Raw genomic sequence first — 25,682 nt, forward strand, 5'->3', positions numbered from 1 at the left:
TGGATCCCATGTCGAGGAGGTGTGCCCATCTGGCTCATTCTGTTGCGGGGAATCTGTGTGGACAGCATGCGTGGCTCAGCTGGGTCTGTGCTTAGTTCACCCCCAGCCTCCTCTGCACAGGGCTGTTCAGAGGGGCACAGGCTCTCCCCTGGTCACTGCTAGATGCCCATGCCCCCTTCACACTCCCAACTCTTCCTTGGAGTCAAGTGTCCTACTGCCTGGGCCAGAGGCTGCGTGACAGCCCTGAGGCTCCCCCCAACCGCCCGCTAACCTTAACCCTTCTTCTGAAGGGACTATTTAAACTATGAGAGTCCCCGCCACTCTGTCCACAGGTCTCGTGGAGTAGATGTACTCTCATCTTCTTTCCCAGCGTTCTGCACCTGGACCCCTTTATGCTCTGCTTGCATGGGGCTCCTCCAGTGGGTTTCCCATCTTTCAAATCTCTAGCACAGTAATGGGTGCCAGTCTCTGTGTTTATGGGTGTCCCCGCAGTCAGGTGACGGATGCCAAGCTCTCTCACCTCCCCAGCATGCTCCATTCTGCTGTGGTGCCAGCCCAGGGTGAGCCTGTGGGTTCTTCAGCCCAGCCAGCAGCCAGACAAGGGACAGGGTGCCTGCTTCCCCTTCTTGCAGGTATCTCCATCTCTGTTAGAGATTCTCTTCGAACCCCTTCCATCCTCCTAACTTGTTGAAGAAGCAGATAGAAACTTGCCTTTGCCATCAGGTATCTTTTCCTTGGGGGCTGGGTGGAGGGCAGGACTGTGGTCAGCTAGTAGGACCCGTCCAGTGACCTCTTGGTAAGCAGTAGGGGGCAGGGTCTGTACATACACGTGCATGGCTTTCTAAGGAGGTACTTGATCCCATTGTCCTCAGCTGTGGCTTTGGCTCTAATTCTAAGAATAAGGGGGAAAGTCCACTCATCTCTATGTTTATGTTAGTAATGTTCTCTCTCTGTAAATAGTTGTCATCCACTGTCTGGGCCCTTCTTCCCATGCATCCTCTCCTTCAGGACCAGGTGAATACTTGGTGGTGCTTGTGGAGGATTTGAGTTGGAGGCTTTAAATTATCTCACTCAAGGAAGCTGCTGTAGGGGTCGCCTTGGACATGGCTGCCATGTGAAAATTTGTGTCCTCCCAAAATGTACATGTTGAAATCCTAATGCCCGAGGTGATAACATTTGGAGGTGAATTGGGGAGGTGATTTTTTTTTTTTTTTCATTTTGGGACCACACCAGTGGCATATAGGAATTCCCAGGCTAGGGGTCTAATAGGAGCTATGGCTGCTAGCCTATGAAACAGCCACAGCAACACCAGATCCGAGCCGTGTCTGTGACCTATACCACAGCTTATGGCAATGCCGCATCCTTAACCCAATGAGCAATACCAGGGATCGAACCTGCAACCTCATGGTTCCTAGTTGGATTCGTTTCCAATGTGCCACGATGGGAACTCCTATACCACCTCTTCTTAATCCATTCATCTGTTGATGGACTAGAGGTGTGTTCTGCTGGGTAGATTGAGTCACAGCTGTTGCTTCACACTCACGTGACAAAGGGATAGTCACCGTAAACTGAGAGTCTTACTTTAAACAGTACAGCTGATGGCTGGGGTTTGTAAGCTCCTCCCTTTTCATTTATTCAACACGTCCAGGAGAGAGGGAAACCGCTGGCCATATGCGGGTGAAATGATGAGCCCTATTTGGGGAAAATCAATCAGACAGAAGCATGTACACTGCATCATCTGGGGAGGGGGTGCTGGAGGTATGGAGCCCTAGGTCAGAGGTCAGAGGTCCTGAACTGCGTCAGCGGCAGTGGATAGGAGAGATGGAGAGAGACACAGGCAGAGCTGATGGGAGCTCACAGCTGATCAGAAGGAGATGGTGCAGTTTCAGTCTGGGGTCAATAAGAGAAGGTATCGTGCACGGAAATAGTGAAGGAAAGACTGATTTGAGGGTTAGGGAAGATCAGGACCACCATTTGCCTATAGTGCCCTGTGAGAAGGAAGAGGCCTCCCCTCCTCCAGACTCACGGCCTGGCCGGTGGAGCAGAGGCTGGTCCCCTGGGCCAGGATTCTGTGTGTAGTGTCCCACCTATATAACTGGACACCATGGCGCCGAGGAGCATCAGGATCCTGAGTCACAGCTGGTCCTCAGGGCCACAGCCAGGCTGTGAGGTCTCAGGGCAGTGGTGGGGAGAGGGGGGGAGATCCTTGTTCCTGTAGTGGTTGCTGAGAAAGCCAGCAGATAAGAAAGAGCCTCCTCTTGTCTATCTTCTCTGTGTATACTCCCCATACTTTTTTGTGTGTGGTAAAATACACATAACAGGAGTTCCTGTGGTGGTGCAGCGGAAGTAAATCCGACTAGGAACCCTGAGGTTGCAGGTTCGATTCCTGACCTCGCTCAGTGGGTTAAGGATCCTGTGTTGCCATGAGCTGTGGTGTAGGTCGCAGACGCGGCTCGGATCCTGAGTTGCTGTGGCTGTGGATGTGGCCAGCAGCTGTACCGATTGGACCCCTAGCCTGGGAACCTCCGTATGCCATGGGTGCGGCCCTAAAAAGACAAAAGACCAAAGCCAAAAAAAACAAAAACAAAAAACCAAAGAAAACCACATAACAGAAAATTTACCATTTTAATCATATTTACATGGACAATTCGGTGGCAGTAAGCCCTTTTACAGCGTTGTGCAGCCATCACCCCCTCCACCTCCAGAACTGTATTCTTTTGCAATAAGGAAACTCTACGCATTAAACATGAACTTCCCATTCCTGCTCCGCCCAGCCCCTTGCCACCACCATTCTACTCTCTTTCACTATGAATCGAGTATTCTAGGCACCTCCTGTAAGTGGAGTGAGACAGTATTTGTCCTTTTACGTCTGGCTTATTTCATGTAGCATCGTGTCTTCAGGGTTCATCCATGTGGCGGCGTAAATGGGAATTGTACTTGTAAAGCTGATAATAATCCATTGTGGGGATACGCCACATTTTGTTTACATATCCGTGGTTGGACGCTTGAGTTGTTTCTACCTTTTGGCTGTTGTGAATAATGCTTCTATGAACATTGGGAGACAGGTATCTGTTTGAGTCCCTGTTTTCCATTCTTTGGGGTAAATATCCGAAAGTGAAATTGTTGGATCATATGTACTTCTGTTTAACTTTTGAAGAAACCACAAAACAGATTTTCACAGTGGCTGCACCGTTTTACATTCCCACCAGTAATACTTGAGGGTTTCAGTTTATCTACATCTTAACCAACATTCATTATTTTGTTTTGTTTTGTTTTTTTAAACAGCCACCCTGATGGGTGGGAGGTTATATTGTGATTTTGCTTTGCATTTCCCTAATGTCCCTATGTTACTTTTAGGTGCTTCTTCAAATGTGTTTTTTATCATAGATTTAATCATTATGTAAATAGAGTGCCTTGCTTTTTTTTTTTTTTTTTTTTTAAGGTCTACTTTTAAAGAATATGCTGAGGAAGAGCAGCTGTTAACTCTGTAAATTCATGGCCAATCCTTACCCATCTGGAAACATTCTCACAAGCGTATTTTCACTGCCCCTTGAAATGTTACAGAAGTTGAAGATGTGTTTCATTAGACATGCAATGTTTATTTTTTAAGTAGTTCTGAGCCTTAAAAATCAGAAGAGGTTGTAGAAATCTGGATTTCCCACTTCTAGAGGAAATCTTTTTTTTTAAAGGAATTATGTGCATTTTCTCCCTAATAACTACAAATTAAAACAACAAAGTTATGCCATATCATGTTCAACTATACAGCTAATAGAAATTGTTTTAAGTGGTAATATTTAATGTGGATGTGGAGACATGAATTATTTGGCATCTTTATATGATTTTGCTGAGGTTATTAATTATACAACTCTTTAGAAATAAATTTGTCGGAGTTCCCTTCATGGCGCAGTGGTTAACGAATACGACTAGGAACCATGAGGTTGCAGGTTTGGTCCCTGGCCTTGCTCAGTGGGTTAAGGATCCGGCATTGCCATGAGCTGAGGTGTAGATCGCAGACGTGGCTCAGATCCTGCATTGCTGTGACTCTGGCATAGGCCGGTGGCTACAGCTCCGATTAGAGCTCTAGCCTGGGAACCTCCATATGCCTCGGGAGTGGCCCTAGAAAAGGCAAAAAGACGAAAAAAAAAAAGAAAAAAGAAATAAATTCGTCACATTTTATCATGGACATTTAAAATGTTCTTCCATTTTGCCCAATAATTAAATTCCTGAGATTACATGTGAAGGAAATAATCCTAAATGTAGATAAAAAATCTCTAGGCGCAAAGATATTCATTGAAGTATTATTCATAATGGAGAAAATTTGGAAACAAACTGAATATTCAATAATGGAGGGATAGTTAAAATTATAGTATGGTTGCATGATGAGGTATTTTACATCCATGAACAATGATATTTGCAAATAATTTTTAATTATCCAAGAAATGCTTATATAATAAGCCAAACAATATAGAATTGTGGTATATGATTATAAATATGCATAGAAGAATAAACATACACATGCAAGGGAAGTCCACAATCTAGAGGAAATCTTGCAGGTAGGGTCCCCACGGTCTGTGTTCCCACAGAGCAGCAAATGGCTCACAGCACCCCTCAGCCAGCCTTGGCCCTTGGCCTTACCTGCCTCATTCCTGCAGGCATCTGTTCACAAGCCCTGCTAGAGTGGACTTCCTGAGGCTAAAGTTAGGCTGGATGTCTTCCAGTTTATGTTAATAATTTACATGATTAGAAGTGACTAATGCTTCTGCTCTACCTAGCTACTTAATATCTCCAAGGATGCCTCCCCACCCCCGCACACCGCCCTCCAGTGAATTCTGCAATCTCCGTTATCTATCCTTGCATGCCTCAAGCCCCTTGGGGATAGGTCCTGCCAATGGATTGGTCCCTGCTGGTTAACTGTCCCTTTACCTGAGAGTGTTTCTTCTTGTCTGCAACTCTTTGAAATTATGTTTCTAGATATGCATAAAGTACCCGCCTTTCTTGCATATGTTTTCCTCTAATTCTGAGTCGCAGCTTGTTGCTCTTGCCTCGTCGTGATCATATCAGAAAATTGGCTTTTCACCTCCACAGGGGCTCGATTTATATTTGTGTGTTATATTCTGAGATATGCTAGAATCAGGGCTCAAGACAGTTGATGTCGTGGTCTAGAAATACAGCTAGCGAAGTCTGTAGCCATTAGATTGTAAAGATGATAACCAGTCGGCTTCAGATCCTGTGATGGGCTTCTCACAGATAATCAGTACTGGAAGGTGCTAGATGAGGCTGTCTTGCTGCCATGAAAAGAAGGTGGTGTGAAACCCAAGCCAGCCCCAGAACACCCTCGCTGCATGATTTGTTATTGCACAGAGCTGGCTTATACTGTCCGTCAAGCCGTGTTTCCTGAAACCTAAGAATGCCAGGGTGTAATAGTGTTCTCTTATAGCCAGCTCCTATTGCCTAAAACCTTCGTGTGACTCCTTGTGGTTTGCAGCCTGTCTCTCTGTCTGTGTGGTCACTGATGACTGCACGGAGGTGAAACATTTAAGTGAACTTGATGGTGGTGGTAGAAGAATCTGAAGATGCATCGAGGTGGTTTAAGCTGCCTTGCCTCCCTGCCTCCACTCTCTAGGTTCCTTCTCTGACACACTCTAGGCCATTTGTCCAGGCCGTGCAGCTGGAATCCTTGTTGTTGGTCGCTCAGTTAGTCAGGATGATTTGTGCTTCCTACCAGAGAGGGGAACCCTGGCGTGTATCTCCTCCTTTTCAGAAGGTTTCTTTTCATGTCCATCACTCTTTCCCAGTCTGTCTACTTTTTCCTACCTGGACATCATATTCAGCTATAGAGTTTGAATTTTGACTTTCTTACTTCACTGAGGTTTATTCTCCGGCTGCTTCTTGTCCTTTCCCCCTAAAAGCTCCACTTGTCTGTCGCTCCCCACCCCCACTCCCACCCCCACCCCACCCCCACCCCAGGTAGATGGGACAAGATTGCTCATTATCTCTGTGGACCTGCATCCCCGCCCTGCTCTGTAAGCGTTTGCCACAGAAAAAAGTGGTCTCTATTTCAGATGTCAGTTTCAGTACAGAACAATGATGAAATTGTTAGACTAGTGAAATGGTACTTAATTATCTGGCTGGAAACTCTTACACATCACAAAGGCTTTCTTAGTGAGAAGTCACTGTGGATGGTATGTATGGTGCCCAGTGCCCGAACATGCTGTCGGGGTTGGTGCCACAGGCACTGCTTTCTAGCTGGTCTAACAGACAGTACAGGAACTGACTTGTAAGAAAAGAACCTTAGTTGAAAAAACTCCTGAACAACACCTTGTTTGATAAGGTGTAAGGGTTCTGAAGTCCCCAGGGTCTCCCTGCCTTTAGATCACCAGGGTATCTCTACTTCTCAGAGCCAAGAAGTGTAGAGACTCAAGGATGGGGCCAGTTTGACAGAGACAGCAGTCACCAGCTGCCTTTGGTCCTGGGAACATGTTCTGGGTGGCAGGGCCCTGATACATTACTAACCTACATACACATTCAGGAAAGTCCAGCCAGCACCGCAGCTGATGCTGCCATCTGGTGAGCTGCTCCTGGTTTAGCCGGGTCAACAGGATCTGGGTGGAAAGGAAACCAGTAGGAAACTCAGGTGAGAGAGGAGGACTGGGTTGGCTTGCTGGTTCTGGTATAGTTGCAGCGTTTTCTCCTTAAGCTTCTTTTGTCATGTTATAGCTACAGAATGAATGTCTGCTCAAGTAGGTGCTTTGAATTTTTTATTTGGTCATATCAAAGGCAAAGCTAGCAAATAAAAAACAAAAAAACTGCTAGAAAATTTATATCGCAAAGGGCCAACATCTCTAATATACAAAAAACTCCTAAAACCTGAGGGGCCAAATGAATAAACTATTAGATAAATGAGGAAAAGACACAAACAGGACAAAATTTTCGAGGTCCCAGAAGGAGAATACATGGTGGAAATTAGGTCTTTTTCTCACTCAGTTCCACTCCCAGATGGAGCCACTCTTGCTGGTTTATTTTGTAGCTTATAAGAGACCATTTCCGAGTAGTTACATATGGTTATTTTACTATGTTTATAATTATACACACACATTACCATTGTTATACAATTGTGTAACAAAATTGTGCATACAGCTAGCAATATGATTAAATCTTCTTTCAGTAATAATGATTTCCTGCAGTCTTTTATTTTGGCCACAGCAGAGACATGCAGAAGTTCCCGAGCCAGGAGTGAACCCGAGCCACAGCAGTGACAACACTGGATCCTTAACCGCGAGGCCACCAGGGAACTCCTCCTGCAGTCTTTTAATCTTTTGGAAAACAGAAGGAAAATTAGAACCTGGGATGGGAAAGAATGGCTGTCAAATAAAGCAACTACTGTTTGGGAGGTGGGATGTGTTCTAGAGAGGAAATGTCTTAAGGCCTGAAATTGTATCAGTTTACACTCTTCACACCATGACTGGTCCAGCTTTGAGGGCCTCGGGTACAGGGGTTGAGCAATCACACTTTTCAGGTTATGGGACACAGTCTCACTGGTCACAGGGTAGCCCGTGGTTTATGCTGGCCCCCTAAAACTTACTTCCTTTTTTCCCTAGTCCCCTCCCTCTCATAGGCGACCAGTGGGATATGTATAAAGTGTATCATTTAAGCCTGCATGTATTCTTGTAATATATCTCTTGTGTGTATGTGTGTTTAATTTGTGCACATTGTGTGTCTACCTCTGTTTCTTAGTTTTCCGCCTTAAGCTCTGCATGTTCCATCCTTATTGCTGGATGTGCGTTTGCTTTGTTGCTACCTATTCTTATGTGACAGAACTGAGATTTGGAAAACAGTGGAAGCATTTGCAGTGACGTTTACCCCAATTTTTCTTTTGTCTTAATTTTTTTTGAGCACAAACATTTCAAAAAAATTAGAGAACCATAGAATTGCACCAACCTAGTATATCAGCTTTCTAAATATTTCATATGCAGACATACCTGACATAACAAAAAGCATATGCATTTTGTATCATTGTTTATTCACTTTACTGGGTCAACATCCTTCCCTTTTGCTAAATTGTCATCGTAAATTTGTGTTTCATCTATATTATGTTCCATAACTTCACAATCTCTTTTGTGAAACAACTTTTTAGTTGCTTAGTTTTTAGCATCACTGCAATTACTATTCTCATGCATACAGTTGGTCTTTGATTATAACTTTTGTTCTTTTCTACTGTTGAGCCAGAATAGTAGGGGATTATAGAGTGAAAGAAAAAAAATTGTTCTTTGGCTTGTGATGCAGGTTGCCGCATTCTGCCTCTCGGTTCCCAGGAATGCATGCAAGTGTCTGTCCTCTGTTTAAAACATCCTTTTATTTTTAGAGTGTTATTCTTAGAGCTGTTGCCATAGGAATTGATTTATCAAGTGTCATGGTGGTCAGCAGAGAAATAAGGAACTCCAGGTTCTCTGACTTGAGAACATTGGGGAGAGCCATCTGCTACCTGTATTACGCATCCTGTCTCATCCTCCATCCCTCCTGGCAGGAGCGCTCTGCGGCTTTCATCATCGGTCCTTCTGCTCTTTGTAGTGGGGATCGACTGTAGCCAGTTGGTGTGAAGCCCTGCCTCAGCCTCGCCTGCAGAGCGTGTGAACTGTGACCTGTAAATACAGGTGTACACAGGAAAAAGGATGGTACTTGGGATGCTTCTACTAACATCCATCCATTTCCATGGAAGGACTCTGAAAAAGTGGCTGGCTGCTTAAAAAGATCCGTGTGCCAGTGACGAGGAGGAGTGGGAGTGGAGGGACGCAGGCATTTGTGAAAACATATGTTGGATTCCTTTCCTTCTCTTCTTCATGACAATGATTGATGGCATCTAGTGAGTTCCCGTTTGTCACTTCCTTGGTACAGCTGCTAGTGGAGGGTGGGGGAAATCAAGGGCTGGGCAAAGGATGCGGCCAGGGGAGGAAGGAGTTCCTGATAATGATACTGAAATGACATCTCTTACAGTCAGTAGTGTCTTCTCATGCTGTACTAGGCTACTGTGAAAGCCACTCTTTTTTGATCTTTTAGTCTCTAGAAGAGCCAGTCTTCATATCTGTCTTCTTCTACATCGTCGAAAAGGATTAACTTTGGATATAAGATACCTATAGTTTAGGAGTTCCCATTGCGGCTCAGTGGTTAACGAATCTGACTAGGAACCCTGAGGTTGCAGGTTCGATCCCTGGCCTTGCTCAGTGGGTTAAGGATCTGGTGTTGCCGTGAGCTGTGGTGCAGGTCACAGACGTGGCTCGGATCCCACGTTACTGTGGCTGTGGTGTAGGCTGGTGGCTACAGCTCCGATTAGACCCCTAGCGTGGGAACCTGCATATGCCATGGGTGCAGCCCTAGAAAAGACAAAAAAAAAAAAAAAAAGATATCTCTAGTTTAAAGGAAATAAGGAAAGAAATCATACTAGATACAGTTTTGGCCAATTAGTTCTTTTTTTTCTTTTCTGGTTGTGATAGGTTTTTAAATTTTTTTTAAATTTTTTGTATTGAAATATAGTTGATTTACAATGTTAGTTTTCTGCTGTGCAGCAGAATGATTCATTTGTACCATTATATATATTCATTTGTACCTATATATACATTTAAATATTCTTTACCAATATGGTTTATCATAGGATATTAAATATAGTTGTCTGTGCTATACAGTAGGACCATGCTGTTACATTTGTTTTATATTTTGAAATTTGGCCTGAGTGTAGCTGTGTCATTCTCTTGGTGTTCTACAATGTCTATTATTTAATGATCCTTTATTGCACATCTGCTTAAGTAGGAAAAGCTGTGAAAAGGAGAGTTGGGGGTAGGAAGGAGCGTGGCACATGAGCTAAGCTGACAATGACTTATTAGGCTTGCAGCTTTCATTTTCCTGCCTATGTTGAGGCAAATAAATGCCTAAAAGTGCAACAGTGATTATTTGTGGTTAGATCATGTGTACAATGCAACCAAACCCAGGAAAGAGAATCTGCTTCAGCACGTCTTCAGTTGTTACTTAGGCTAATATTTGTGTGGAAGCCTCGGAGTGTTGATTTGCCGGGAAATTGCTGCCGAGTACTTCTGGTTCTTTCTTTGCTTTTCCTCTGCTCCCAGGTCATGGTCAAAATGGAAAGTACTTTGCCCTGCAGATGCCCATTGCAGCCTTAGCTCACCTATATAGCGAGTTCTAAGGAAGCCAGGGAGATAGTCCAGTTTTGGAGTTCAGTTCTCCGAGGCCCTGTGGTCTGCTGGTTTTGCTTCAAGGTGTCATAGGCACTGGCAGTCTCCATCCAGAGGACTTTGCATCTTACATGTTTAAGTCAGCATGGCCAGGAAGATGCTCCTTGGAGAGCACATGGCATCTCATAGAGCCTTTGAAACATCAAACATTAAACTGATGCTCTTTGGAGTTCCCATTGTGGCTCAGTGGTAATGAACCCAACTAGTATCCATGAGGACGCTGGTTCAATCCCTGGCCTCGCTCAGTGGGTTAAAGATCAGGTGTTGCCTGTAGGTCGCAGACACAGCTCAGATCCTGTGTTGCTGTGGCTGGGGTGTAGGCTGGCAGTTACAGCTCCAATTCGACCCCTAGCCTGGGAACTTCCATAGGCTGTGGGTATGGCCCTAAAAAAATAAAATAAAATAAACTGATGCTCACCTGCTTACCTCCTTTTTCTTGTGCTTTGTCAGTGGTTTTTTTCTTCAACATCTGTTGCATGCTGAGTACTTTTCTGCCAGGTAACTCCACAGTGGGTACCTGTTTGAGTTCTCGTGACAGCTCTGTGAGGGAGCCAGTGCTGTACCCACTTTCTGAAGAGGGAAACTGAGGCTGAGGGAGACGGTCGCACACCAAGGTCATCACAAATAATGACTTGCAGAACCAAGTTTGAAGCTGGATTTTTGGGACCCCAAAGTCCAGTGCACAGCTGCATCCCAAAGACAGCTCCGAAAGTGACAGCAGCCTCTTCAGCCAGTCCCAACGAGGGTATTTCCTTCTTCTTATATGAAAGCACCCTGCTTTGGGAGGCCAATCTATGATGATATGAATTAGCTTGCTTGAGTTTCAGAGAAGGCTTCACTGAGAGTTTCTACTTAAGAGTGGAACCTTTTGGAGTTCCCTGGTGGCTCATTGGTTAAGGATCCAGTGTGGTCACCGCTTCTGTGGTGCAGGTTTGATCCCTGGCCTTGGAACTTCCCCATGCCATGGGCACAGCCCAAAAAAGAGAAAAGGGGACATTCCTAGGGAGTGAGCTTAAGCCCAGTTCACCACATTCTTCTTAGACAGTTGGTCAGAGCCGAGTGGACGGTGCTGGGCACGTGCTATGAAGGTAACGATCTGGATTGAAATCTCAGCTTATTAGCTTTGTACAGGGAGCAAGTTTACTTAACTCTCTGAGCCTCTTTCTTTCCTTGTTAATGAGGAATAATACTGATCTCATCAGGTTTGCATGAGAATGATTACATCAAACAAGTGCCATGTACCTGCGGGGTGCCAAGCAAGCTGGTAACCTAATGTGAGCTGTCATCCTTTGTGGTTATCGGTACCGTGGGAGCCCCATTATAATAGAAACCTGGCTCAGGAACATATACAAATATTTGGAGAGTCCCTATCAAATACCAGTTAAGCCCACAACTTGTTTAAGCAGTAATAGAGTGTGTGTATTGACAGGGCCCAGAGGGGTGGGGATGGCTTGGGGAGGCTAAGGGGAGGCTACTGCTGTCATGAGAAGAGAAGGCATGTTTGACATAGCATAATGCTGGCTTAGTTTCTGCCCCTTGGAAGTGTGCACAGCAAACAAATAGTGCTGGAGATGCCCACAGTGACTTTGGTTGTCGATTGGGCAGAGTGGTCCTGGGACAGAGCACCGAGCAATAACAGCTGTGACATCTACCTCGGAGGGTATTTATTTTGGGCCAGGCACTGTTGTCGTGCTTTCATTGAGGCACCACAGCCTTCTGAGGCGGTACTGTTATCATCCCCAGTATGCAGATGAGGTGACTGAGCCACGGATGAGTGACGTCAGCTCCCCAAGGCACACAGCTGGTAAGTGGCAGAGCTCAGGTTCAACCTCAGGCATCTGCCTCCAGAGTTTGTGCCTTGAACCGTCGCAAGGTATGCCTCTCAAAAGACAGACCAGGTCCGTGCTCTTACCGAGTTACCTTCTAAGCAGGCGAGTCTGTCAAACACATAAATATGATATAATCTGCCAGACAGTAATAAATGCAATGAAGAGAAATAAAATGCAGGAGGGGATTTTAGGGGCTAGTAGGGAGTGATATTTTAGCTAGTGTATTCATTGCTTGGACTGCTGTAACAAAATACCAGAGATGAAGTAGCTTAAACAACAATTGTTTTTTCTCATGGCTTTGGAGGCTGAAGGTCTAAGACCAAGGTATGTGTGGATTTGGTTTCTTCTGAGGCCTCCCTCCCTGACTTGCCAGTGGCCGCCTTCCCCTCTGTGTGTGCACAGCCCTGGGGTCTCTCTCTCTCTCCTAATCTCCTCTTCTTCTAAGTATACTAGCCATTGGATTAGGGCCAAACCCTATGGCCTCATTTAAACTTAATCTCCTCTTAAAGGCCTCTTCTCTGAATACAGTCAGACTTTCATGTACTGGGAGTTAGAACTCAGTGTAAGAATTGGAAGGGGAGGAATTTCCCTTCATGGCTCAGTGGTTAATGAACCCAAGTAGAAACCATGAGGATGCAGGTTCCATCCCTGGCCTTGCTCAGTGGGTTAAGGATCCGGCATTTCTGTGGCTGTGGTGTAGGCCAGCAGCTGTAGCTCTGATTTGACCCCTAGCCTGGGAACGTCCATATGCTATGGTGTAGCCGTAAAAAGCAAAAAAAAAAAAAAAAAATGAAGAGAACACAATTCTGATTATCTGCTCCAGGATGCCCCCAAATGTCTGTCCTTCTCATATACACAATGCTTTCATCTACATCCCAGAAGCCCCCAACTCTCAACCCATTCTAGCATCACCTCTAAATCACAAATCTCACCAAACATCCCCTACGTCAGGGGTGAGATACGCTTGATCCTGAGGCAAAAATTCTTCTCCAGTTGTGAACCCGTAAAGCCAGGCAAGTTAGATGCTTCCAAATTGCAATAGAGGGACCGCCAGACAATAGACGTTCTCATTCTACACACGAGAAATTGGAACAAAGACAGAGGTCATGGGTCTAAACATATTAGGGCAAATTCCACTCAATTTTAACCTGCTTGGTGCTCTGTCCTTTGGGCCTACCAGGGTGGTGGCCCTGCCTTCTGGACCCACAGGGGCTGCAGCCTGGCTCACTAAAACCCGAAGAGACAGCCTTGCCCTTTGAAACCAAGGAGGAGACAGAGTCTTGGGATTCTGGTGGGAGTAGCAGCCCTCTCAATCTCTGAGTCACCTTTGAGGTCATTCTTGCCTTATCTTTTTTTTTTTTTGGTCTTTTTGCCTTTTCTAGGGCCACTCCCATGGCACAAGAGATTTCCAGGCTAGGGGTCCAGTGGGAGCTGTAGCCGCTGGCCTATGGCCTACGCCAGAGCTGTAGCAATGTGGGATCCGAGCAGTGTCTGCAACCTACACCACAGCTTATGGCAACACAGGATCCTTAACCCACTGAGCAAGGCCAGGGATGAACCTGCAACCTCATGGTTCCTGGTGGGATTCATTAACCACTGAGCCACGACAGGAACTCCAGATTCCTGCCTTGTCTTGATGGATAACTGGGTAGCTCTATTGTCCATCCCCTAGAGTCCCAGAGGTCTGACAGCCTTCCTTCATTATTGTCCTGTCTTTGTCCCCTTTTGTCTAAATGGGCAGTGTTTCTGCTGGGATAACCCTATCTCTATTCCTGGCTTTTGCTGAGATGGATGATGAAATCCATGAGTCACAGGCTTCAGGCAGTGTTTGTTCAGCTACACCCTATGTGTTCTCCCCAGAACGTGGTTTCTCATTTTTTGAAATATTGACAGGCTGTAAATTATCCACATCTTCAAGTTCTGGTTCCCTCTTGCTTGACAACTTCTTCGTCAGTTTTTCTCTCAACTTGTATATTTTACTGTCAACAGCATGGGTGATCCAGGCTGAACTCCAGATGTGTTAATGTGTTAATTTATTTTGTGTATTCATTAATGATGGTTTCTCCTTGACTTTCCAAGCCATAGAGTCATGCTGTTAACATGGTGACAGGTACATGTACTTATCTTTAATGACTGGGCACAAAGCTCAATAGAAGGACCTCCCTGTTCCCCTGAGCTAGTAAGGCTGATAGAATCGTGGTGATAGCTCTTTGGGGTGTTTGTTTTTTCAGTTAGAGTAGAGTTGATTTACAGTGTTTTGGGTGTATAACAAAGTGATTCAATATTATATATATATATATTGAATATATATGTATATATGCTTTTCAGGTTCTTTTCCATTCTAGGTTATTGAAAGATAGTGAACACAGTTCCTGTGCTATACAGTAGGTCCTTGTTTATCCCCTTTATACACAGTAGTGTGTATCTGGGAATCTCATAGTCCTAATTTATTACCCTCCCCAAGCTTGTGGCGACAGCTTTACCTCAGCCTCCAGTAAAGGAAAAGATTTACCAAGAGAACTTAATCTTGTCTGAACGTCTGATGTTTTCCTTACTTCCTGTTGGCACAGAAGGTGATCCGTTAAACTGTACGTGTAAAACGTCTTTGTTTTTATTCTTTTGTGAAATATTTCATATGGTGATTTTCTAAACATCGAGGGAGAGAAATTGACTTCTAACACTTGAAAGTTCATGGATCAGGGCACTCCATTCAAACAGGGTCTGTGCAGAAAAAACACACTTTTGGCCCGCAGTTCTACTTTCGGGACATTTATTCCATACAGCCCTGGATGATAGAGACCAAGATTTATAGCTGGCGATTTCCTGAATAACAACCCAGATAGCAAATGCCTCAGCGAAACAACTTTCATATGCTCTGTAAGACACAAAGTAACACAATGGCATGGTCCTTTTGTCTGCAAATTGCTATGAGGTGGTGGTTTTGGTTTTTTGTTTTTTTTTTTTTTTGTTTGTTTTTTTTTTTTGTTTTTTTTTATTTGTTTACTGCGTTTGGTCTCTTGCAAGACAAAATGACATTAATTATTTTTCTTTTTGGCTTGAACCTAAAATTAGAAAAATTTCACCTTTCTCTCCACTTCATCCTTTTCCCAGTCTCCTCTCCCTCCTTCCCCCTTGGATCGGACCTTGTGCATTTACACACAGAGGTACTTATGGAAACCATCATAACACAAAAAAACAAAAACAAAACAAAACAAAAACTGAAAAGAGACAGCTTGAATGATAGAGAATTCCTTTTACCTCCATTTTGTTTCTCTGTGCCTGTTGAGTGATACAGATTTTTCCTGCAGAGAGAAGGGAAAGCAGTAATAATAGGAAGGAGGAAAATGACGGAAGAAGATGAAGTTTTCCAGCAACCTTGAAGAAAGACGGTCATACGAGATAGCTTCACCTTTGGTTTGGGATGAGACGTTCACGTGTTGGTATTGCTTGGTGTTGCGATTCAGTAGGAGAAATGGGGGAGAAACAGTAAATGCGACCCTAACCCTAACCCTAACCCTAACCCTAACCCCAGGAAGAGACACAGGTCAACTGTGCTTTTTGTTTCTGTGGGGTTTTAGACCATATTTGAGAGGGTTTTATGTTTGTTTGTTGTGTTTTGTTTTTTGCCACATCTGCAGCATATAAAAGCTCTTAGGTCAGGGATCAGATTCTCGCCACAGCAGCAACCCAAGCCACAGCAGTCCTTAACCCACTGAGCCACCAGGGAACTCCAGAGGTGGGCTTTTGATAACATGAGGTCTTTCTAGCTTTATTTCATGTGTACATACTTTTTGTACTATCTGCCCATAAATCTTAGATGTATAGATCTGTGGATTAGAATTGAAAGTCTAGAAGTAATTTTTCATGGTTACAGTCAGTTGATTTTCAACAAGGGTACCATGGCAACTTAATGGGGTCAAGTATAGTCTTTTCAACAAATGGTCCTGAGACAACTATATATCCACATTGAAGAGAATTTGGACCCTTACCTCTCACCATATACATGAAATAACTCAAAATGGATAAAAGATCTAAATGTAAGAGTTAAAACATAAGGATATTAGAAGAAAACTTAGGTAAATATTTGTGAACATCAGTGAAGCATATTTTCTTAAACATAACACCAAAGTAAAAGCAAGAAAAGAATAGAGAAATGGGAATTTGTCAAAGTTAAAAACTTTGTATACTTCCAGAGACACTGTCAAGAAAGTGAAAAGACAGTATATAGAATGAAATATTTTCAAATCATACATCTGATAAGAGATTTGTATACCAAATATTAAAAACTGTTGTAACTGGATTATTTAAAAAAAGACAACTGAAACATGACCAGTGGGTTGAAAGACATTTCTCTAAAGAAAATACACAAATGGGCAATAAGCATATAAAATGATGCTCAATATCAGTAGCCATCAGAGAAATGAAAATCAAAACCAGGGAGTTCCCGTCGTGGCGCAGTGGTTAACGAATCTGACTAGGAACCATGAGGTTGCGGGTTTGATCCCTGGCCTTGCTCAGTGGGTTGACGATCCGGCATTGCCATGAGCTGTGGTGTAGGTCGCAGACATGGCTCGGATCCTGTGTTGCTGTGGCTCTGGCATAGGCTGGCAGCTACAGCTCCGATTAGACCCCTGGCCTGGGAACCTCCACATGCTGAGGGAGCAGCCCAAGAAATGGCAAAAGAAAAAAAAAAGAAAATCAAAACCATAGTGAGATGCTACTTTGCATCTATGAAGATGGCTTTAATCAAAAAGACAGCTGAGTGTTTGCAAGAAGCTGGGGAAATTAGAGTCCATACACACTGCTGGTGAGAATGTAAAATGTTGCAGCTGCTTTGGAAAATAGTCTGGAAGTTCCTAAGAAGATTAAACGTAGTGTTACTTTATGGCCCAGCAATTCTACTTCTAGGTATGTACCCAGGAGAAATGAGAACGTACGTCCATGCAAAAACTTGCACACTAGGAGTTCCCTTTGGGGCTCAGCAAGTTAAGGAGCTGACGTCTCTGTGAGGATGTGAGTTTGATCCCTGTGGGTTGAGGATCCAGCATTGCCACAAGCTGCATAGGTCCTAGCTGCAGCTTGGATTTCACCCCTGACTGGGGAACATCCATATGCTGCAGGTGTGGCTGTAAAAAGCAAACAGAAACCAAAAACTTGTACCCTAATGTTTATGGCAGCATTATTATTCATGATAACCAAAAGGTGGGAAAAAACCCAGATGTCAATAAACTGATAAATTTACTCAGCAAGAACAAGGAATACGTATTCCTCAGTAGTAAAAAGGAATGCAGCACTAAGGTGTTGTACACCATAGATGAACCTTGAAAACATTATGGTAAGTGGGAGTTCCCGTCGTGGCTCAGCGGAAACGAATCTGACTAGTGTTCATGAACATAGGTTCAATCCCTGGTCTCACTTAGGATCTGGTGTGGCCGTGAGCTGTGGTCTAGGTCACAGACACGGCTCGGATCCTTTGTGGCTGTGGCTGTGGCTGTGGCATAGGCCAGCAGCTGTAGCTCTGATTTGACTCCTAGCCTGGGAACCTCCATATGCCATGGGTGTGGCCCTAAAAAGATGGGAAAAAAAAGAAGGAAGGAAAAAAAGAAAGAGAAAGAAGGTAGAAGGCCACAGATGACCACATGTTGTATGACTCCATCTATGTGGAATGTCCTGAATAAGCAGATCTAAGGACAGAAAGTAGATTGGTAGGTTGGGAATTTGGGAGTAAATTGGCCCTACTGTTAATGAGTTACAGCGTTTCTCATTGGAGTGATGAAATTGCTCTAAAATTGACAAGTGATGGTCTCATAACCCTGTGACTTTGCTAAAAATCTTTGCGTCGGACGTCTTAAGTCCTCTCTCTCTTTTTTGCTTGATAAGTCTGGCTAGGGGTTTATCAATTTTGTTGATCTTTTCAAAGAACCAGCTTTTCGTTTCATTGATCTTTGCTATGGTGTTCTTTGTTTCTATTTCATTGATTTTTGCTCTGATCTTTATGATTTCTTTCCTTCTAGTCCTTCCTTCCTTTCCTTGTCTGTTCTTCTCTCTTGAGCTGCTTTAGATGTAAAGTTAGTTTGTTTATTTGAGATTTTTCTTGTTTCCTGAGGTGGGCTTTTATTACTATAAACTTTCCTCTTAGAACGGCTTTTGCTCCATCCCATAGGTTTTGGAGTGTCGTATCTTCATTGTCATTTGCTGCTAGGTATTTTTTAATTTCTTCTGATTTCTTCAGTGATCCATTGGTTGTTTAGCAGTGTGTTGGACATCTTAAATGGGTGCATCAACAGCGCGTGAATTCTCTCAATAAAGCTCTTACTCAACACAACAAAATCATAACACAGTGTCATGCAGAATTCCATTTATAGTTTGAGACTCATGGACTCAAATGCAGCTCAGGGTTTCCAGTGACCTGTTCCAGGGCATCCAGTTAGTGCTTGGAGAACCAGGCTTCTTGAACATCAGGCCAGCTGTTTCTGTTGTATAATTGTTACAGAAAGTTTGACGCCACCAGTCTGTAAAAATCACGCTTAATGAATTTTGGCTGGGTCACAGCAGCTTATACCAGATAAGCCACAGAAGTTGAGGTTGGCAGTAGAAGTTTAATTCTTTTTTCATGTAAGGTTCAGTAGTATAAGGTGAGGATAAAGGGGTACAGGGGGGTCTTTGACCACACAGTTTCTCAGGGACCCAGGCTGATGGGAGTTCTTTACCTTTTCTTTCAAGGTTGCCGAGGGCTTTAGCATCCAGCCAGCGTATGAGGGAGGGAGAGAGGGAGGCTCATTCATGGGAAGCCTTCGTGGGGCAGGTCTAGGCGTGGTGCTCACCATTTCCTTTCACATTCTGTGCTCCCGTCCCAGCTGCTCAGCTCCACACAGACACCGAGGGGCTGGGAAAGTCAGGCCCTGACCAGCAGCCACCCCCAGCTGTCTCCTACCCCAGGGATGAACCATTTGGTTTCTTGCTCCAGTTCTCTGCCCTTACACTTTTGAAAAACAGATCCAGGAGTTCCTGTCTTGGTGCAGCGGAAACGAATCCGACTATGACCCATGTGGTTGTAGGTTTGATCCCTGGCCTCGCTCAGTAGATTAAGGATCTGGTGTTGCCGTGAGCTGTGGTGTAGTTCACAGACATGGCTGGGATCCTGCCTCGCTTAGGGCTGTGGCGTGAGCCAGTATCTGTAGCTCCGATTAGACCCCTAGCCTGGGAACCTCCATATGCTGCGGGGGCAGCCCTAAAAAGCCAGAAAAAAAACCTAAAAAGCAAAACAAAAAGACAGATGCAGAGGAATTCAGCCCATGTGATGACTGTGTACTAGTTTAGGAGTTGGCATGTCATGGTTCCCGCTTCCTTGTGAGGTTTTTTAATACGGTTAGAGCAGCCTAGCTGGTTTTTGGTTATTCTGTCAGCAGAGTTTACTGCCTGTTCTGGAAGAATGGTCTTGCTATTAGTCCATGTTTATGAATCATATGTGGACTAATAATGTAAATGTTTCTAAGCAGTGTATTATGAGGAGACTCTTTGAGATCCTGTCTTGGATCTTGCCAGAGCTGTCAAGGAGGTGACTCCATTTAGATAGACTCTAAGCTCCGCATACCTGGAGCCCACTTGCATCAGCATCCACAAGACGCAGCCCAGGCCATTCATCACATATCATTTCGAAGTAGATGGCTGACAAGAAAGAAGTTCCAGGGAATAAAGGTAACCCGAGGATATTTACTCTTTTTTTGTTGTTGTTGTTTGTCTTTTTGCCTTTTCTAGGGCCAAACTTGTGGCATACGGGGGTTCCCAGGCTAGGGATCGAATAGGAGCTGTAGTCGCTGGCCTACGCCAGAGCCGCAGCAACGTGGGATCTGAGCTGAGTCTGTGATCTACGCCACAGCTCACGGCAACACCAGATCCTTAACCCAGTGGGCGAGGCTAGGGATCAAACCCGAATCTTCATGGATATTAGTCAGCTTCATGACTGCTGAGCCACAATGGGAACTTCTTCTCCTCTCTCTTGAGAATTTTTTTTTAATTTTATTGAAGTATAGTTGATTTACAGTGTGTTAATTTCTGCTGTACAGCAAAGTGATTCCGTTATTCTTTTTTCATGTTCTTTTCCATTATGGTTTATCACAGGATCTTGAATATAGTTCCCTGTGTTATGCAGTAGGACTTGTTTATCCATTCTGTGTATAACAGTTTGTTTGCTAATCTCCAAACTCCCAATCCCATTCCTCCCCCACTCCCACCCCCTTCCACCTTGGCAACCACAAGTCTCTTCTCTGTATCTGTGAATATGTTTCTGTTTTGTAGATAAGTTCATTTGTGTCATATTTTAACTTCCACGTATAAGTGCCATCATACGGTATTTGTCTTTGTCTGACTGACTTAATCTCTAGTTCCATCCATGTTCTTGCAAATGGCATTATTTCATTCTTTTTATGGCTGAATAGTATTCCATTATGCATATGTACCGTATCTTCATCTGCTCATCTGTCCATGGACATTTATATTGTTTCCATGTCTTGGCTATTGTAATTAGTGCTGCTATGAACACAAGGATGCAGGTATCTTTTCTGAATTACAGTATTTTCTGGATATATGCCTGGATGTGGGATTACTAGATCATATGGCATCATATGATCATCTATTTTTAGTTTTTTGAGGAACCTCCACTCTGTCGGCTATAGTGGCTACACCCAGTTAACATTCCCCCAAAGGTGTAGGAGGATTCCCAGAGAAGCTGTTTGATGTCTTTCCATTCCATTGTGTGGCCTTGGCTAACATCTGCAAATGGTGATTCCAATAGTATCTTTCCTTACTGGGTGAGCTTGAGGGTTAAATGATAATCCCCATAAGTATTTATTTATTTTTTAGTCTCTTTTTTTAGAGACGCACCCACAGCATATGGAGGTTCACAGGCTAAGAGTCAAATCGGAGCTATAGTCACCAGCCTACACCACAGCCACAGCAACGCGGGATCCGAGCCATATCTGCAACCTACACCACAGCTCACAGCAGCACCAGATCCTTAGCCCACTGAGCAACGAGGCCAGGGATCCAACCTGCAACCTCATGGTTCCTAGTCAGATTCGATTCTGCTGCGCCACGACGGGAACTCCCCCATAAAGTATTAAGTGCAGGTTCTAGCATAAAATAGTGCCTAATAAACCCTAGTTATCATTGATGATAATAGCATCTTCTTTTGACTTTTGAGATAGTGAAACATTGATGCCTAATGTTGCAAAAATGTTACATTTAAAAGTCTTTGGCAATGTCCTAAAATATTTTATGATGTAATTGTGATGCTTGGAAAACTTTTTTCTTAAGCAGTCAGAATCTTTCATGTAATAACAATCTGTTGGGTACTCATTATCTCTAAATACATTTCTAGAACAAAGGAATTATAAAAAGAAAGAAGAGATAGCCTTGGCCTTGGAGCACTTCATGATGCCATAAGTATGCGCAATGGCTACGTTTTAAGTAGGCTGTAATTAACCTACGTTTTTGAAATAATCAGTATTTTCAGCCAACTGCACAGATACTCTATTGCAGACAACAATAAATGTGATAATATTTTTAAAAATAAGTCCAAATTTAAAATACCCTAAAGAGCTGTTTTTATTTTAGCTTCCCTTCCCTTGGTCTCAAATGTCAGTTTAACTCCCCGGGCTCCTACTACCAATGGTCAATTTCCCTCTCCCCACCCTTCACAAATCTGCCTCCAATTATAGGGTTATTATAAAGCAGTTATGTATTATTGTGTAAAAAGCAGAGGGAGCACTAGGAGCCAGAGAGCAAGACAGACTAGGTAATTAAGGTCATTACTTGAAAACAATTGCGTTTTAATGTGAATTAGCATAATGCTGTAATTTGTAGTTTATTTAGATTAGAAACTTGGTCCAGTGCAGTGGCTTTAACTTTGCCAGATTTTTATTGTTGATTTTCATTGTTATTGCTTTCCTAAATTGGTAAAAATGTATCCAGCCTCTAGTATTCATTTGAAGCAAGCCTCATGTAAACCACATATCCCTTGTTCATCTCGTGTTTGTTATGTGAAAGCCAAGTTTATTATCTCATTTGACCAGTTCCTTGTTCTCCCAGTTTCTCCAGCGCCCCCCGCCCCCAGCCCCCCTAGGTTGTTCAAGCTGGGAGGGACCTTATCACCCATCCTGCTCACCCCCTACTCCTTTCACAGAGAAGAAAACGGAGGCACAGAGGGCTTAGGGGACGTGCCTGGGGTCACACAGTAGGTGGGAAGCTGAGTCCTGGTGGGGAGAGCTCCCTCCACACGCGGCCCCTCCTCCTGGCTGAGAATATCCTTTCCTTTGACCCCTCTGCCCCCACCTTCTAAGCTGTCACCAAGTCTTGTTTGGTTTCCTTGAAATGTCTCCTGCTTTCCTCTCTTCCCATTTCTTCTTGTCTAATCCTGTCTGTCCCTTAGCTCCTCACAATAGGAGAGGCTGGCGGAGCGCTTTGTCTTGGGAGCATCCATCACACAAGATTAATTTTCCCTAATTACCACTGTGAACACACATGTCACTTCTCTGTGGTGAAGCTGCCAAGAGCTCCCGGCTTCCCAGGGCAACAAATAGCATCACTTCTCCTCTTGCACCAGGTCCTCCAGAGCCTGAGTCCATGTCTTTGCTCAGCCTTACTCCTTTCTCCTCATGAACCCCAAAGGCCAAAGTCTCCTCTGGGTTTGCCCCATGTGTCAGCTCCATTTCCTTGATGTCGTTTAGTCTGTCCTGCTCCCTGGCTCCTAGTGCTTCCCCTGCTTTCCAAATACTTCTCCCCCTTTTTAAACCAAATCCAGATTCCACTGCCTTCTCATTGTTTTCCCTTTCACTCCAGTGCCCTCCCCCCCCTTTTTCCCCAAACTTTTCCTACTTACGCCCTAACCGTAGCATTGGCTGTAATAGCCTCTCTTACACGGCTCTCTGGATTTTCTGTGCATCTGTGTTGCCTTCTCAGTTACATTTAATTTTTTTTTTTTTTTTTTTTTTGGTCTCTTTAGGGCTGCACCCACAGCATATGGAGGCTCCCAGGCTAGGAGTTGAATTGGAGCTGTAGCTGCCTGCCTATGCCACAGCTCACAGCAACACTGGATCCTTAAACCCCTGAGTAAAGCCAGGGATCAATCCCTCAACCTCACGGTTCCTAGTCGGATTCGTTTCTGCTGCACCACGACGAGAACTCCACATTTAATGCTCTTTGAAGGAAGAGCTTCTGTTTATGTTTTTCTCGTATACTCGGTCACATTGCCTGCATAAGTGATCAGTAAATACTCCGTGCTGATGAGGGACTTTTTGAGGTTTTGGAAGATGTTGTCCAGAGCCACAAGCACTTCAGACCTTTTACAGCATCCAGGGCTTGGATCAGGATCAGTTATTGATACTTCAGGGCTTCCCGGACTGCCCAGTGTTGATAGGATCAGCCGCTGTTGTGTGTTAATGATCCTCTAAGGGGACGGGCTAGATAGGGGTGGAGCTCACAGTGATAGTTGAGGATTCGGTGGTGGGTTAGTGAGAGTTCGCACCCCTACCCGTTGGGTCCTACACTAGGTACGAGTTCCTCAAGAATGGATAGCAATGGCATCACCCTCTTCGCCCTGGGCAGATTCTCAGCAGACCATTGTGAAATATGAATTGGCCTGGCTCCCATCCCACTGCCTGTCCTTGAGCCAGTATTGACCTTGGTGCTTTGTTTTCTCCAATGCTGGCCCAGTGTCCTAAGTCTTAATCTGATCCTTTTTTTTTTCCCCCAAAAAGATACTTTTTCAGAATGCAGTAAATAGCTTCCCCCAAAGGTAAGAGTGTTGTAATAAGTCCCTGATACTGGCAGAAGGAATATGTCTTATGTAAAGAAGACTGCATTCTGGGGGGGGGGGGCAGAGGGATGCGCTGGGGGTGTGGGATGGAAATCTTATAAAATTGGATTGTGATGATCATTGTACAACTACAAATGTAATAAATTCATTGAGTAATAAAAGTAAGTAAATAAAAATAAAGAAGACTGCATCCGCTTTCTGAATTTTGATGTCCCCGTTCCATGCTTTCTTACATTTCCTGGTAGTCATTTCAGGTTGCAGATTTTCTGTGCCTTGGATGACACTCTCCCCACAGCGTAACCCCTACAAGAATGTCCTCCACGAAAGGCTCATAAACTGGGGACTGTTCTGCTCTGTAATGTCAGCCAGACTCATTCCACCCATCCAAAATGTGATGTGGATTTTTTCCTCTTTGGCACAAGAGAAAATTGGCAGAGACCCAGTTAAAGGTGAAATTGGCCAGCTCCGGGGTGACAGTGAGTTCAGTGCCTCTGGGCTTGAGGTCCCCTTGTTCAGCTCATATTCAGAATCCTTTGTCCTACCCAGAAAATTCTCTGTTCCCATCCGGGACCCCTAAAGCTCTTTCCCATCCTTCTGCCTTTGTTAATATCTCTATCCCAGGTCGTAAAATTCTGTGTCTCTTCATTTGTACAAAGTTAACAACTGGAGTCACTTGAAGGTTTTTTTTTTTTTTTTTTTCCCATCCCTTTAGGTGGATGGAAGTCTGCTTAGTTGAAGAATTGCCGCCAACCACTGAACTGGAAGAAGGGCTTCGGAACGGCGTTTACCTTGCAAAGTTAGCCAAGTTCTTTGCCCCCAAAATGGTATCGGAGAAAAAGATCTATGATGTGGAGCAAACACGTTATAAGGTAACAGAGATCTAATGGGTTTTGGCCTCCAGCTCAAAGCAAAAGTTCGGTCTTTCCTTTCCTTTTAGTGTTTCTATAAGGATTTTGTAGGGAGTAAAGGGGGGAGGTGTCCTTGGGCTTTGAAGCCTGTTACTAATCACTCCTGAGGCAGCAGCAGTTTTTAAAGCAAAGCATTTTTCTGTTTCTGCGCTGAGGCTGAGAGATCTCGGATTTGTGGGGCTTCCCCACCCCCACCCCTGTTATTGCTTCATGGAGGTCATTTTATTAGCACCAGTAAATACAAAAGTGGGGGCTCTCTCCCCCTCCTTTTTTCACCACCAACACAGTTTATTGTTCCCCTTGTTCTCATCAAAGAATCAGGTACCCAGGTGGGACTTGAACTTGTGGCCCTAAAGGGTTAGGGACAAGGTGATTTTAAAAAAAAGAAGTACTAATAGTGAATAGTCAGGGACTCCTTTCCATTTGGTCTTTAAAACAAAATAAGACAAACCTTTTTGTATGCGGCTAGTTTTAAGAACTATTTCATGGCTAATTTGGGAAGGCATGTAGGAGGGGAAAAAAAAAACCAAACCAAAATAAACACCAATTTCGCATTAATTTTAAAGATGCTGATATTTTACCGAGATATGTTTAAGTATTAACGGATAAAGTGATACATCCATGATTTGCTTCACATAATTGGGAGGAGGGTAGACAGATGATTCAAGACTGGCCATGAGTTCATAATTGTTGAGATTAGATGAGAGATGCAAATGAGTTCATTATACTATTCTGTCTGCTTTTTTATGTTCAGAATTGTCCATTAAAAAGTGAAGGAGATGCAGCCCTGTTGTGGCTTGGCGGGTTAAGAACCCGGCTAGTGTCCATGAGGATGTGGGTTCCATCCCTGGCCCTGCTCAGCGAGTTAAGGCTCCAGTGTTGCCATGGA

The 25,682-nt window shown here is 44.1% G+C and overlaps 1 protein-coding gene across 1 annotated transcript in view; it reads left to right on the plus strand.

Annotated features, from left to right (window-relative positions):
* Positions 1 to 25,682, plus strand: part of IQGAP2 (IQ motif containing GTPase activating protein 2) — a 339,223-nt gene that overhangs the window by 143,717 nt on the left and 169,824 nt on the right. Inside the window, 1 exon segment of the mRNA XM_021084462.1 lies at positions 24,598 to 24,754. Coding sequence (XP_020940121.1) covers positions 24,598 to 24,754 — 157 coding nt within the window.

The sequence above is a fragment of the Sus scrofa genome, chromosome 2 (genome assembly GCF_000003025.6).
Source record: "Sus scrofa isolate TJ Tabasco breed Duroc chromosome 2, Sscrofa11.1, whole genome shotgun sequence".
Classification (NCBI taxonomy): Eukaryota; Metazoa; Chordata; class Mammalia; order Artiodactyla; family Suidae; genus Sus; species Sus scrofa.